At 40.5% G+C, this 15,666-nt stretch overlaps 1 protein-coding gene across 2 annotated transcripts; it reads right to left on the bottom strand.

The window, feature by feature from the left end:
* Nucleotides 1-2,361: 2,361 nt before the first annotated feature.
* Nucleotides 2,362-15,115, bottom strand: kpna5 (karyopherin alpha 5 (importin alpha 6)). 2 transcript variants are annotated; one of them, XM_018665725.2, is made up of 14 exons: nt 14,956-15,115; nt 13,374-13,507; nt 11,709-11,810; nt 11,467-11,566; nt 9,301-9,395; nt 8,839-8,970; nt 7,680-7,768; nt 7,493-7,592; nt 7,163-7,326; nt 5,888-5,966; nt 5,638-5,763; nt 5,426-5,553; nt 4,892-5,070; nt 2,362-4,447 (listed from the first exon to the last, which is right to left on the bottom strand). In XM_018665725.2, exons 2-14 carry the CDS (start codon nt 13,500-13,502, stop codon nt 4,260-4,262), a joined length of 1,611 nt encoding a protein of 536 aa, XP_018521241.1. In that variant the 5' UTR covers nt 13,503-13,507; nt 14,956-15,115; the 3' UTR covers nt 2,362-4,259. The 2 variants fall into 2 exon arrangements, with proteins under 2 accessions (XP_018521241.1, XP_018521242.1); XM_018665726.2 differs by having other exon boundaries at nt 15,010-15,093.
* Nucleotides 15,116-15,666: the final 551 nt, after the last annotated feature.

Below are 15,666 nucleotides of genomic sequence, written 5' to 3' on the forward strand. Positions count from 1 at the left end.
GACCCGAATCGTTTCATTTGGTTTCAATGCATTTACCATAAAGGCTAGAATACTCCAATTTTAGTGTCGGCTGGTTTGACCACGAAGAAACGAACGTCGGCTGGTTTGACCGCAGTTTTGGTTAGCGGAACAAGGTGTGGAAACACTGAATGTATGCATTATTATTAGAGAAATAACTTGTGTTCGTGGAGAAAAAAGAGAGAATTTCATTATTTATTCATATGAGTTAAATTGTATGTATTGCTAGGCTTAAATGTTTACGGTTCTTTCTAATTGTAAACATAAATGTCATCGTTTTATTCGAGTGTAGCCATGTGGTGCACTACGCTGTTGTTGCTGTATTTCACACTTTTCACACAGGCATATTCCATGAGCTTGCTCTTGTGTATTGAATTATGGTCTTTCACATGATTTATACGTGACTTGTGAAACTACAGTAAGGTATTGTATTGTTTCTCTTGTGTGTTGCTCCTCACTTTTTACGGTGCTCGACTCAAAGAGGAAAGAAAGAAACACAGAAGCACCCGTGATAAATGTTGGTTAAGTCTTAATAATAAAAAATACGTCTGGAATTTTAAAGTCATTTTAAAAGGTTAATGAATAAGAAGTTTCTAATAAAGAATTAAAGTCATTACACTGAGTGTGTTCACATCATTATCCCAGACATGAGTCTTCTCCAGGTGTTGCTCTTATTCAGGTGACATTTAAATGGGACATGAGAAATCTGGTTCTCATTGCGCAGGATACATGATTATTATAGTATCCAGGTCTCTGATCATGTGACTGCAGGTATGTCTTGATTTCTTAAAATCTCAGCCACCATGAATGATTCATGACGTATGTGTCACACACACACACACACACACACACACACAGGGTGAACTCCAAAAAGTAATCAAAGCACTTTTGAGTGTCTAGGCCTCACTTCATCTCTCCTGGAGCCACACAATTTAAAACGTCTGCAGCTCCTGAAGCAGTGACTATGCAATAAGTAGTTCTTACTAGTCTTTACTGTTCAGGGACACTTTGGCACTACATGACATAAACACCTGATTTAAAAAAGACAGTGTCTGTATCCAGTAAATTGGGGACAAAAGCCATGTCTCCAACTGGGACAAAGCTGATTTCTGGGTCAGTGGAAAGATTAGTATAAAGGTTAGGGTTACACAAGTAGCTGGGGTTGGTCTACAGGAAATGAATAATGTAATGTAATGTCCACAAAAGTGACTGAGATCAATGTGTGTCTGAGTTAAGTGTGTGTGTTGTGAATGAAAAAGAGCCAACATCAATGGAGCTCTGATACTACAGTTTACCATGGCAACAGATTGACAAAAAACAGAGCTGCTATTTGAATCCAGTGGTGCTAGAATTAATGCACATTTATCTTTATATAAATACCTGAAAAAGCCTGAGCTGGAGGAAAGAGTCATTTTGGTAATATCTGAGAAGGAATAAAGAGCCTTACAGCTGTTTATTGGATGGATGAGGAACACAGCCAGAGACATTTGATGGAACCCACTCATCCACAGCATGTAGTCTGCATTTTGTCCTATGTGTGTTTCATCAAACATTAAGAGGAGACAAGGATGACAAACAGAGACATTATTAAAATCAACATAAATGTTCTGTAAGTGTGGCTGAAAGGAGACAGTTGCTTTTATTAGTGTGTGTTGTGCAGTTTCCCCTTTAATGATAAAACCTGAGGCTGTCTGAGTCTGAAGTATGAAAAAGACAAGTTGCATTGTTTCCACACAAAACTATTTTTCCATGTGAGTGTGACAATAGAGAGCAGAGGTGTTTGACTTGCTCACAGCTGCAGCACTGCACTGGAGATGGTTTAGTTCACCTTGAGGTGGCTGACCCAGTCTGACTGGATCTTTTGTCGCTGACTTTACAGCTGACTAGGACTTTCCCTCCTGTTTCTTGGACTGTGCTGAATTTAGTGCTGAACAGCAATCATGTTGCTGTTAGTTTTTTCTCCAGTTACTAATAATACAATGTTTACAATTCTGCCTCAGTGATTGTGCAAAATGATTCATTCATTCTCCCTGTGACAGATTTATTGAAAAAAAAACAAAAAACAAGACAGCACATTCTTTTATTGCATCTCATTTCCTGGCAACTAGTGGTGTATTCAGATGTCAGTAAAAGTAGTAAAAGTTTGACTGTGACTTCAGTGCTGATCAACTGAACAGCCTGGGCTCTTACATGTTTAACAATTTACCATGTGTTATAGCTCCTGGTGGAGGAATGAAAGACAGACCATCATCAGTCAGCTCAATTCACCAGTGAACATCACAGTAAGTCAGTATGACAAACATCCAACAACAACAACACAACAAGAAGTGAAGCAAGTGTGTGTGTGGTTTGTAGCCAACAGATCAATTTATTAATTCTTGTTACACAACATAAGTGTGCATCCCCATACAAAAGAGTCAGGCAGACAGCCTGAGCCAGCTGTGATCCAGTCAGTGTTAGGAACCACAGACAGACTGTGGCTGCATACAGTAAATCACTCCTGTACACGGGCTGCTGTACTTCTAACAGGCATTTCTACTGAGAGCCACAACAACACAGCAAATGAATCCCAAACAGGAGAAAACAAAAACACTACCAAAACCTAAAAAATGATATACAATCATACAAACCAGAAATATTAGAAAACTATACACAATTGAATGTGTTTGATGTAATTTCTGCATTACAAATATTTTCCATTTCACATAAATATAGATTAATTTCATGTTCTGTTCTCCACCAATTAATGTAGCTGTACTCAAATGTGCACACATCAAAAAACTGTCAATCATATTTCAGGGCTAGAGCCGAAAGTAGAAGAAGAAATAAAAAAAACACTGTGCTTCCATCTTAAGACTTCAACCACAAAATGAGAACATGAATAAAAATCAAAGCATAAAGGTTCAGAGGAGACAAACCTCCTTCAAATAAAACAAACTGTTGAGGGTGCATAAGGGAGAAGCAGTGATGGACTGGAAATACTACAACTGCATATCAGCCAGAAAACATAATTGCATATCACACCTTCCTGCAGCCACTTAAATACTTTCTTTACACTTTCCTACATGTATATATAATATACAAAACCTTCCGAGTCAGTCGACTAATGCCATCATATCCAGGAAATGACTGCAGGCAGAAAAATAATTTATCATTTATCATGTTGCTAGTTCAGAGCGACAAACTAGAGAACAGAGCAAGGATTTCATTTAACTAACAAGATGGCTGCACACACTGCATCATGTAACTCAGACAGCGCCTGTCCTGCTCTCATACTGCTTTCCGAAATAGGCCATTTAAAATAAGCAGCAAAAACACTACTGAACAGCCAACACGGACTTACAGATTTCAAACTAACTCTGGCCAGAGGGCCAGTTACATAATCCAGGAAGCAGGTGCCTTCAGAAGAGAAGGAGAAGCTCCTCCACAGCTTCCACAAAACAAATAAATAAAAGACCTCAAGTCTCCAGGTGCTCTTCAAGTCCTGTTAAAAGGACAGGAGAGGAGAAAGAACCCAGAGAGACATGCAGCTGCTTCAGACTTTAAAGTATGGCAACACCAGGGCGTACAGTAGTACTGTATTTACATCCACTACCTGCCTACAGACTGCTGACAGGTCAGCCACTGCACCCTGAATTTCAACACCAAGGATTTTATTCAAGATTGGATTTCAGCCACAATAAAGGAAGAAAAAAAAAATCAGTCTGATGCTTTATCTGTTCATTTCGGGCTTTTTATTTCCCTCCTTCCTCTCTTTCAGTTTCTTTCTTTCTGAAGACTGAAGAGGTAGTTTCACATTCAAAAAGGGATATTGATGCTGATTTGGAGACACTAGTTTCTAATTGTAACATAAATATTATTAACTTCATTTAGAATGATAAAAATATCACAGGAAGTCAAAGGAACGTCATACTGCAGCACTAAAGAAAAAAAAAAGAATTGGCTTCCCATGGCATAGACATCTCATAGTGGGATGGAAACCAGCAAAGCTGAGCCCTCCAGTCAGGCTCCCACAGTCTCCACATCATGGAGCCAGATGAGCTCTCACTTTCCATCTCCATATTCACAAACCTCTGTGTCTCTGTAGAGTATGTGTTGTTGTGAAGGCATAGGGGTAGAGGTGTGGGGAGGAGCTGGTGGAGCTGGCCCGGCAGAGACAAGGTGAGGTCCCAGGAGAGTTTCAAGGCCAGCGGGCCAAGGCTCAGAGACCAGGAAGAAGGGGCTGTGGAGGTGAGGTGGAGTTAAAGCTGGAAACCCTCCATGGGTCCTTCCTGTTGCTGGAAGACAAACTGGCCTTGACTCTGGTCCACCTGTGGAGCCAGGCTGGCGTCCTCCTCCTCCACGCCAAAGTAGTGTTCAATCAGGTCGAAGGCCTTCTGGTAGATCTCCTGGTTCTCATGGCTCTGCAGGAACTCAATCTTGTCCAGGCCTGCAGGAGTGCACCCACACATACAAAGCTCATAGTCTCTGTCTCTCTACCATACTTCTACACTACTACATAGCACCAACTGTATTTCTCTGAAAAGCTGTCTCCTGCATTGAACTGCCTTCCATTTGTTCTTAATAGTATTTCTTAGTGTTCTTAGTAGTATTTTCTTCAGGCAAAGCTGAAGCTGTCTGAGTTAACAACTTGTTTAAAACTGAATTAAAAGGCTGATGAAGCAAAACATGCAGCTGTTCAAAGTTGTTTCAATCAAAAATATGGATGTATATGTGTTGCACAGTAAAAACTACTTCATCACAAATACAAGATGAGTGTGTTGTAACAAGAACATTAATCATAGACAGGCTGACTGTGCAGAACGTGCTGTTGTGAGTGATGTATTTGTTCAGTGCTGTCGTGTTAACTGTGTGATGTGCTGCAGAGCTGTACCATAAGCCTCCTCAATGAGAGCACAGTATGGGTTGATGCCTGTTCCATTCTGCTTGGCCTCCTGTTCTCCCAGTCTGAGGATGTTCTCCAGACCGTTTAGAGACACCTGCACGATCTTAGAGTCCATCACTGTCAGCAGGTCACACATAGGTTTGATGGCATTCAGAGACACCAGATACCTGTTCACACCAGGGCAGATGTTAAAGTTCAATTTATTTGCAATAAATTGCAATTGGTTATTCATGAAATTATTCATTTTATTTTATTATTCCTTTATTTTTAAGTTGTAAATAGAAGCCTATTTATTTTTAATTTCAGATCATTACTGACAGGCAGATCAAACCAAATCAGTCCATCAAATCTGGAACTGTCAGTGCTGATTTTCTGAAAAGGATTGAGTGCACTGATTGTCTGGGAGATGAGAAAAACTGTTTTGCATTCCTATGATCCCTGGTGATGTTCCCTGTTATCCATGAGAGAAATGTGGACTAGTCAGTCTGCATCATAGAGAACCAGTGCGACAGGTAAACACACCTTATCTGTGCAGGAGTGCCCCCGGAGGTGGCATTAGTAATGGCCCAGGCTGCCTCCTTCCTTGTGCGGAACTCGGCCTTCTGAAGGATCTCAATCAGGACTGGGAAGATGTTGGCATCAATCACATTCTGATGAGAGAAGAAATGCTGTCAGCTGTACTGAACAGTAGCCCTTCTTCAGAAACACTGAGCACCAGGTGAGGCAGCCTTTACCTGAATCTGAGCTCTGTTTCCTGCTGTGATGTTGGACACAGTCCAGCACGCCTCCTTCTTGATGGACTCCTTAGGACTGCTGAGGAGGTGGAGTAAACATGGCAGTGCTGAACAGTTCAAGATTACCTGAGATGACAAACACGCAAACATCAGGTTCAACATTCATATCAAATACTGTGTTTGATCCTGTGCGACTAAAAATGAGTGAAGAAATAAAGAGAGTGTAAACTGTGACTAACTGAACCTCTACCTGAGTCTGGATGTCATCTCCTGTTACAATGTTACCCACCGCACGTAAAGCAGGAGAAACAACCTTATAGTCACTGTGCCTATAAAAACACAAAGACACATTCACACAGAGTGAAAGACACTGGCGGAGAGAATGTTGTGCTGACATTCAGTTTCCTCATTTGACAGTTTTCATGATAAATCATTGAGAGAGTGAAAGTAATCAATTAAAGATCATCAGTTTGTCCAACAACGAACAACTTTATCTGTACTCTGCATGAATCTGCTCAAAACCTTCTACTGACAACAACAACAGCAGAAATTATGTGACACCAGCAATTTCAATTAAAGTCCACTGTACTGCAGCCACAAAAAATATTTGTTTCAGTACCTTAAAGAACATCCCAGTATATTTCAACCTGATGTATTTCCCATAAATGTGGCCATCTTGTTGTACTTGCCTGGCCCATTGTCCAGATTTGTATAAACAAGGGCCAGTGCAAAACAATGTGTATCAGGGCAAGCAGAACAAGATCCCTACAGCTTTTGACAAATAAATATTTTTTACATGAATCATTTCAAACATTTGTCTGAGAGTCTGCCTGAAAGTTAATACAGAAACTAGATGCCTGGAACAGTCAACCCTGATGAGGGAGGCTGACTTTCACTGCCTTCTTAGGACACTCACATTGCTAAATGCAGTGGTGGATTATCTTGTGGTCTATTATGAGGATGATCTGCAGTCATCTGATGGTGGACTGTATTTACAGTAGTGCACAGATGAGGAGCTCATTCAAAAAGACACAAATGTTGAAGGCAGAGAAAGGGAGGAAACTGGAAACTGGTGCAGAGAAGGATTTGCTGTAGAGTGGGACCTGTTGATGCCAGACTTCTAGATATGTCTATGGGCAAGTGTGATCCCAGCTGTGTAACGAAATTACAACAATTCACATTCATAAAACATGAATGTGAATGAATGTTTGATCGACATTGTTTCAGGCCATAATCAAATCACCATTTAAATTTAGTTTGAAAATTTACATCAAAGTGCAGGTGACCATGGCACCAACGCTCTGTTTCACACTACAACACTGAGGTGAAGACAACCATGTGTTACACAATAATGCACCCTAAAGTGTCCCAGGACAAAATAATGGACTCACCTCTCTGTGTCCATTATTTTATTCTAACACTTGGTCATGTATTGCCATGTACATGTCAGCTTGATATTTTGACAGTTCAGCTTGTCCTGTCCTTCCTCTAGTGAATCAGGATTTAACTAGTCTCAGTTTCTTACATGAGCAGCTCCACCAGTCTGCGACAGACCCCTGAGTCAATGACTGTCTGGATCTTTTCATTGGGGCCGTCAGAAAGGTAGGACAAAGCCCAGCAAGCATCAGCCAGTACATCTGGGTCACTGCTGAACAGAAGCCGGGACAGCACGCTGAGACAAGGAGACACCTGACACACACCAGAGACAAGGGCAACAAACACACGGGGACAGTTTAACACCAGAGCTGACTGAACAATACAAAAATTAATGCTGACAGCAGAAATAATGCAAATGGACTCCAGTATTCCAATTTCAATTTCATTCAGTTTTCAAAGTCATGATGAGTGAACTCACCTTGGCAAAATCCGGTGGCGGGTTCTTCCCTCTGCACAGGTTGGACAGCGCCCACACTGCATTGCGGGTTGTTGTGAGACGGTTGGATTTAGCGAGCAGCCTTGACATGACAACACAGGATCCAGTTGTTGTAATATAAAGACTGTAATGTTTGACACATTCAGACAGACAGAGGATAGACACTTACTGCTGTAGAGATGGCAGGATGCCACAGTTGAGCACATAGTCTCTGCACTCAGCATTATCTCCTGCTATGTTCCCCAATGCCCACACCGCCTGAAACACAACACAGTCAGCAGAGTCCAAAACATCCACAGAGTGTTGACAGGACAGACGCTCAACATTTTCAGTGAACTGTTTAGGATGTGACTTGCTACCTCCAACACTCCTGATCCTGACATGAAGGCTACTAAAACCAGACACTGCAGATATGAAATTACAAACATTTCTGCGACCATTTCTCACCTCGGATGTATCAGAAACCGATTTTTGTGCATAATCTAGGACAGTCACTGTGTCAATAGTTCAAGAATTAAAACAGACACATGGCAGCCTGGGAAATGGTGCTATTTGTGGGTTGTATGGATTAAATCATCTATCAAGGTATATTTCATATTGTCACATCAATATGCATCTGCCTTTCCACTGCAGGAACTTAAAGTACATGTATTGTCACAGGTTCTGATTTTAGTTCTATTTTAGTAGTCTTCCCACTTTAGGGGAAAGATCCTGAACCAGGACTTCAGCAGTGCTCAGGAGGTGAAATTAAATCCAAGTTCTACATACTCTTTCTTGCAGGAAAAGAAATGCAACAGTTTGTTTGCAACACCACAAACACATCAATTAATAATGCAGGAAATGTGCTTAGAAAAGAACAGCAAGAAAGTATGGTTCAAAAAAAGGACAAAAAAACTGACATTGTTTTCTGTCTGTGTTTGTCAAATCAGCAAATTCAATAAGTATTCAATAATTATAGATCATCTTCATCACACTGATGTGTGATTTGCTCATTGTTTTGGAACATAATTTAATATAAGCGGAGATGTTCAAACGGTTGTAGATCTTGTCATGGTATATATTGTTGTACTGTCCACCTCTAAGTGGTCGATTTTGTCCAATCAGGTGAGAAAGGCTTTCTGTTGATTTCTGAGTGAAGGAGAGAAATATCAGCCATCTACTTTACAGCCTACGTCATATCTGTCCCTGTATAACAGTAATCTTGCATTGTAAGGCCAGAACCTCACCACTGCATCTGTTGTAAGTAATGCATTTCAAATGTAATGTTTAATGTTTTATGGTCTATAATAACACATACGCCCATATTTCGTATGTTATCTATGTCTCACCTGTTCCTGGACATCCTCATACTCAGAGTTCAGCAGCTCAATGAAAATGGGAACAGCTCCAGTTTCAATCACCACCTTGGTGTGCAGGAAGGTGCCGGAGGCGATGTTGGTGAGTGCCCAGGCTGCCTCAAACTGTTGGGAACACACACAAGATACACATGCGACACTTCAGTTAATCCACAGTCTGATATTAGAATCTGGCAATTTAAAAACATGACCATCAGTCCCCTGTAAACATCTACTTCAACATAGAACATACACATTCATTACTTTGACAGGTAGAATTTATTGTAGGTGGGAATGTTTGAGATCTATCTGCTTACGTTACATGGTGAACACAAAATGTGTGCTCAAAACCTGAATGGATTCTGTATCAGATAAAACACTAAACGTATGTCTGATATGTCTTGCTAATCATAGCTTCATGCACATAGGCCGTGTGCAGTGTTGTGTAGCTCTCACCTGCAGTGTGCAGTTTTCGCTCCTCTTCAGGAACTCCACAAAACGAGTGACAACACCAGGAGTGGAAATGACCTCATCTATGGGCGGGTTGGGCTCTGTGCAGAAGAACAGATCACAACTCATCTCTTATTGAATGTAACGGAAGAGCTTTAAAACAAGGTGGTGGCTCAGATCAACTAATGTGCACAAAGAGATTATAGGTCAGTTTACCTTTGTGTTCAGTAGAAAGTGCTCCTCTGAATGGAAGTGAAACTAACTCATAATATTGACACTGCAACAGTCCATTACAGAGTGAAGTGATTCCACTTGATGACTAAACAGTGTCTAGTGATCACCAAAACTCTGTGTATTCCTCAAAAATATCAACATTTATTTTTTATACATGTTTGTAATTACTTAAATTTAGATACAGTTGCAAGAAAAAGTATGTGAACCCTTTGGAATTTCAGGGTTTTCTGCATTAATTTCTCCTAAAATGTGATCTGATCATCTAAGTCAAGGGTATTGACAAATATAATGTGCCTAAAATAATAACACAAAAAAAATCTGACCTTTCATGTTTGTATTGAGAGCAACCATAAAAACCTCATAGTGCAAGTGGAAAAAGTATGTGAACCCTTGAATTAATGACCTCAAAAAAGCTAATTGGAGTCAGGTGTTAGCATACCTGGAGTCTTGTTAAAAAAATGAGTTTGGAGGTATGGACTAGAGCTACTTTGACTGATAAAAACCACTCAAACTTTTTGACTTTACTCATCACAAGAAGAATACGCTTATGTGAGCCATGCCTCGGCAAAAAGTTTTCAGAGGATCTACGATCAAGAATTGTTGATTTACATAAAGCTGGAAAGGGTTATAAAGTCATTTCAAAGAAATTCACCAGTCTACAGTTAGGCAAACAATCTACAAACGGAGACACTTTGGGACTGTGGCTACTCTACCAAGAAGTGGGCACCCAGTCAAAAGCACAAGAAGACTGATCAATGAGGTAAAGAAACAACCCCGAGTGACAGCCAAAGATTTGAAGGCATCATTGAAGCTGGCTAACATCTGTGTTCATGAGTCTACAGTACGCAAAACATTGAACAAGCAGGGTGTCTATGGCAGGACACCATGAAGGAAGCCGCTGCTTACTAAAAAGAACATTGCTGCACACCTGAAGTTTGTGAAAGAGCACACTGACACTCCACAGCGGTACTGGCAAAATGTTTTGTGGACTGATGAAACTAAAATTGAACTATTTGGAAAGAACATGCAGCACTACATCTGGCATAAAAAGGGCACTGCATATCATCATGAAAACATCACCCCAACCGTAAAGTATGGTGGAGGAAACATCATGATTTGGGCCTGCTTTGCTGCATCAGGGCCTGGCCAGCTTGCAATCACTGAGGGGAAGATGAATTCCCAAGTGTATCAAAAAATTCTTCAGGATAATGTGAGGATGTCTGTATGTCAGCTGAAACTCTGTAGAAGTTGGGTGATGCAACAGGACAAACCAAAACACTGGAGCAATTCCACAACAGAATGGCTTCAAAACAACAAAATCCACCTTTTGGAGTGGCCAAGTCAGAGCCCAGACCTCAATCCAATAGAGATGCTATGGAATGATTTGAAGAGAGACATATACATGAGACATCCAAAGAATATGACAGAGCTAAAGCAGCTCTGCCAGGAAGAATGGGCTAAAATTCATCCTGAACCATGTGCAGGTATGGTCCACAGCTACAGGAAGCACTTGGTTGAGGTTATTGCTGCCAAGGGGGGGTCAACCAGCTATTAATTCCACTACCATTTTGAATGTTGAATGAGTGTGTTCAATAAAGACATGAAAGATAAAAAAAATGTGTTATTATTTTAGGCACATTATATTTGTCAATACCCTTGACTTAGATGAAGATCAGATCACATTTTAGGAGAAATTAATGCAGAAAACCCTGAAATTCCAAAGAGTTCACATACTTTTTCTTGCAACTTTAGCTGTCTTTAGTCATCACTGATGTGGTTTTTGCAGAGATGTAGTGATCTCAAAAGTTGGTGCTGTTTTCATACTGTTGTGTATGAGTGACAGAGTGGTACAACAGATAAAGTTGTGAGAGATTATTACTTGAAATTCAGATTAAATAATTTATGTAAATGTTAGGATTGCCAGGATGCAACACAAACCTTTGGAGAGTAATTTCCTGAATTTTTGTGTAGCAATAAGCTGCTGGTCTGGGTCTTCAGAGAAGATCATCTGAATCATATCAGACGTTATTACCCCATCCTGCACAAAAATCAACATTCAAAATTCTAAGAATGCTCAAGCACAGTTAGAAAAACAAATGATCTAATGATACTGTAGATTCAGCAATAAATAATAGACAAATACATTTAAAGACAGAACACAACACTATACCAATACTTACACCTGCAACAGGTACTGTGGAGCTGATGTCTGGATCCTGGATCGGACATTCCAGCATTGATTCATCATTCGAAGGTACACACACATTTCTCCTCTTGAACAGCTGTTGGCAGAGAGTCATGGTCATATGATTAACCTGCTGTTTATATTTTTACCACCTTGGCTTAATGAGGTGATGGTGACACTGAACACACAAGCACGCATGCAAAAACTGGGCCAGAGGTTTAACTGTATCTGAGACCAGTTAAGGGTCTGAAAACTGGAGACAGCAGCAATCTCTCTCATATACTATTGACCGAGTACACAAATACTAAATGTTTAGTTTCTAAACACCACAAGTGTGTTGGAAAAAAATTAGAGCAATTAACGCTGCTATAACAAAATCGTGACAGCGCAACAACAGTTTGGTAATTTCCTGACTTTGTTTTAACACTCTCCATCTGGTAGATGCATTTAAAGAATAAATCTCTGCAGCATGAGAAGGCAGCAGGACACATGATTGTTGAAATGATGCAGCAGCTGTGACATTGTGTGGACATTGTGTTTTCATGTTTTATTCTTGAAATTCACAACAACGCTAGTTACAGAGAATTGTGACTTGAATAGCATCACACTGATGTGGTCATACAAACTGGTTAACCAAACTATTTTTCTATTCTTCTTACTTTCTTTATTGTAAATATATAATTAAATATTAACTGATAATTGTTGTACTAATTAACCATATTAACTTTACAGTGTCCCTACTGGTTTTGCCTTACCTCTATCTTTTACTGTGAAGCACTTTGTAGAACCTGATCTAGGAAGCTGCTTTATAAATACTACCTCTGTGAAAAACACACACCACCTGTTGCACATCTGTGGTACTGTTCACATCTGCTGTTGTTTTTCATGCTTCACTGTGATTGGTTCCACTCTTGCAGAGCAATGAGACCAGTGATGTGACTGGATGAGAATGTATTTATTACTCAATGGGGTGTAACGATACATCGATCTACATCGATAGATCGATTCAATCATCAACGATCCAATAGCATCGATCCAAAGTGAAAACACCAATCATATATCAGATATGTTGTGATGTCCCTTGCCAAGCAATTGCCGAGACGTCAGCTCGTTTCATCACAACTTTTATTAAGCACAGGCTCCTGTGTAGCCAATGCTGAAAAAAATAACAAAACCCAGAACTTTTTCTTTGTGATAGCCACTCCCTACATCTAGTCACTGTCAGCCCCTTTTTCTGTGGAAATCCTGCCTCCATACCCAGCTCCCAGCCCATCACAGGCAGCTGACATGACAGACAGGCTTCACCGTGTCTAAGCTGGAAATATGTTCATTAACCCTGGAATAACAGGACTTCAACTTAACAGTCTGAACAGCGTTTCTTCACTAACCACTAACATAATGTATATTATCACAATCCGTCACAGTATAATAATTTGTAAGACGCGCCCTTATTTTGAAATTATCCAAACACGTCTTTCTTCACCTGAGTGGGCACAACTTGTGATTTACACCCCTATTACTCACCACACCTTTTTGCATTTCATGCTGCTGCAAAATCATTACAGACCTACCACTTTTCTGTTGTTGCTGTACAATTAAAATACACCCCTTAATGTAAAATGGGTTTTAATCAAGTGATTCAAGGTGAAAGAGCGTTTACCTGCTCTTCTCTTTTCTGTTTGCGTAGCTGGATTCCTTCCTCTTCTCTTCTTCGACGCATCTCCTGAGGATTTAATGCTTTGTTCTTATAGCTCTTCATCCTGTAGCTGTCTTTTCCTGGACTCGCCATAGTGTCTGAAGAGTCAGTGTGAAGGACAGGCAGTTATGATCAAGTATGTGACAGTTATTGAAAATACTCTTGTATGTGACTTTGCAGATTGTTGTTAAGTATTATTATATGTATTTGTCAGTAATAGGTACAAAATAATATTCTATGCAAATGAGATAAGAGACAGTTTGTTTCAGAGTTAAGAACTGGCTTCTTTCCAAAATACGATTTAAAAAACGCAGTTACATTTCAATCATAAATCAACACCTGTGCAAAATGAGCCCAATAAAACCCATCTTTTCTAGTGAGTGCAGTGGAAAATGAATTAGTTACAGCAGATATAATGACCACTCTCCAGCTTCAGCTCTGCAGATGAATCCACAGCAGTTTGCAGGGGACATCAATAGAGCTTATTCAAAATGCAGTAGCATGTATGTGAAACTGTGTTGTGGGAGAGTAATGTTATGAATATATAGTCCAAACTAATGATGTTAAGCTTATTATAAATAAATACTAACAAATCACATCATCATCACACATGCTGCAGCGGTCCTTTAACACCTGACAGGCGTAGAGACTGGACCAGCCCAACCCTTACAACAGCTGTCAAAACCAATGAAAGCTGACTGAGGAAATAATGATTGACTAACTTGCTTTTGATAAATGTAGGAGTATGGAGATGCAATTAATATTACATACAATACTATCTACACCATATTATATCACTTAAGAGCTGAGGTGGTACAATGATTGACTCGACGTCCACACTGATGTCGACTTCACTACTTTATGAGGATGATTACGTTCCACTGTACAAGCAGTACAACTTGGAGATGAGACAACACTTGTTGCAGTGGCTGTAATCTCCATCTGCATCATACAGGGGGGCACGAGTTTCAAAGCGCTGAGAACTGTGGAAGTTTATATCACTCAGCACTGTGTGACTTTACGCCGTGGATAGTGAAAACGCAGACCACAACACGTTAATGTGAGCTAACGCTGACAGTTGTCCTCGCCCTCATGTCATGTGAGGAGGTGTCAGGCTCGTCCACAGTGACAGACTCTCAGCTCTCGTCTTAAACGAACCATCTGGGTTACTTCTCCGGTGTAGGCCGTGTTTAGCAGCGTTACACCAGCCGCCTCTCCGCATAGGAAAGGAGGTCATGACCAACTCCCTACAAATAACAGCTAGCTGCACAGTCAAGACCGACCTGGATCGAGCCTGTTCAGCCGAGGACTAAACAAACACAGCTGAGGCTAATCACCCAGCAGCGCTTTGTTTAATGAATTTCAACAAACATCTCTCCCGGCAGCCCAACATTATAGGTTTGGGCTGTTCCTGGCCAGTTACTAAACTAGCATCACGGCTAGCTCCTGAGCTAACGCTGCGTTGTGTCACATATCTAGGACGTATGTGGTCGCACTAACAACCACATCAGCTTCCTCAGCACCTTAACATAACACTGAGTCTTACCCACTGAAGAGCTGATTTAACTGGAAATGTGTACGGGTGTTTAATCGCTACAACCTCTGCTGTTCTCCCTCTGTTTCCAGGAGCAAAATGGCGTCTAGCTAAAACTCTCCCAGCAAGCCCCTCGCGTCAACAACTTCGCGTCACTTCCGTCAGCTGTGTGAGGTCAGCCCGGGGTTAGACCCAGACCCAGGGACGTATGGGTTAGACCGGACACGGTGCGGAGGGCGACCCATATATTCCGGCTATGGGATGACCCGAAACACAGAAGTGCTCTTTCTGAGAGTCTTTCATATCTCACTATCATCTATTTTTTCAGTTCAGGTTAATCTCTAACAAAAACCTTTTCATCTGTCGCTGTATTTAAAGCACGACTTCAAACAACTGGTCATATTTATCATATGTTAAAGGACAATTAAATAGATTCAACCGCTGAGTCTACTTAACTGTTATTATTATTGTTATTGTTATTATTATTATTAGACTATCCCCTTTGCTTTAAAGCTGGAAATGTATCGGTTGAGCTCTAAAGTGTGCACTTTTTACCTTTCTTTCACAAGTCATGTAAGCCATATTGCATATATAGTTTTACTTCTAAAAACGAAAAACGTAGGGGAAACAACAACAACAAACAAAAACGGTCTCATTGACACTTTGATCCTTTTATCCCTTTATTGTTTCTCACTGTCCACGATTTTATTATGAAAGTTTGGC

Source organism: Lates calcarifer, linkage group LG15 (assembly GCF_001640805.2).
Source record: "Lates calcarifer isolate ASB-BC8 linkage group LG15, TLL_Latcal_v3, whole genome shotgun sequence".
Lineage (NCBI taxonomy): Eukaryota > Metazoa > Chordata > Actinopteri > Centropomidae > Lates > Lates calcarifer.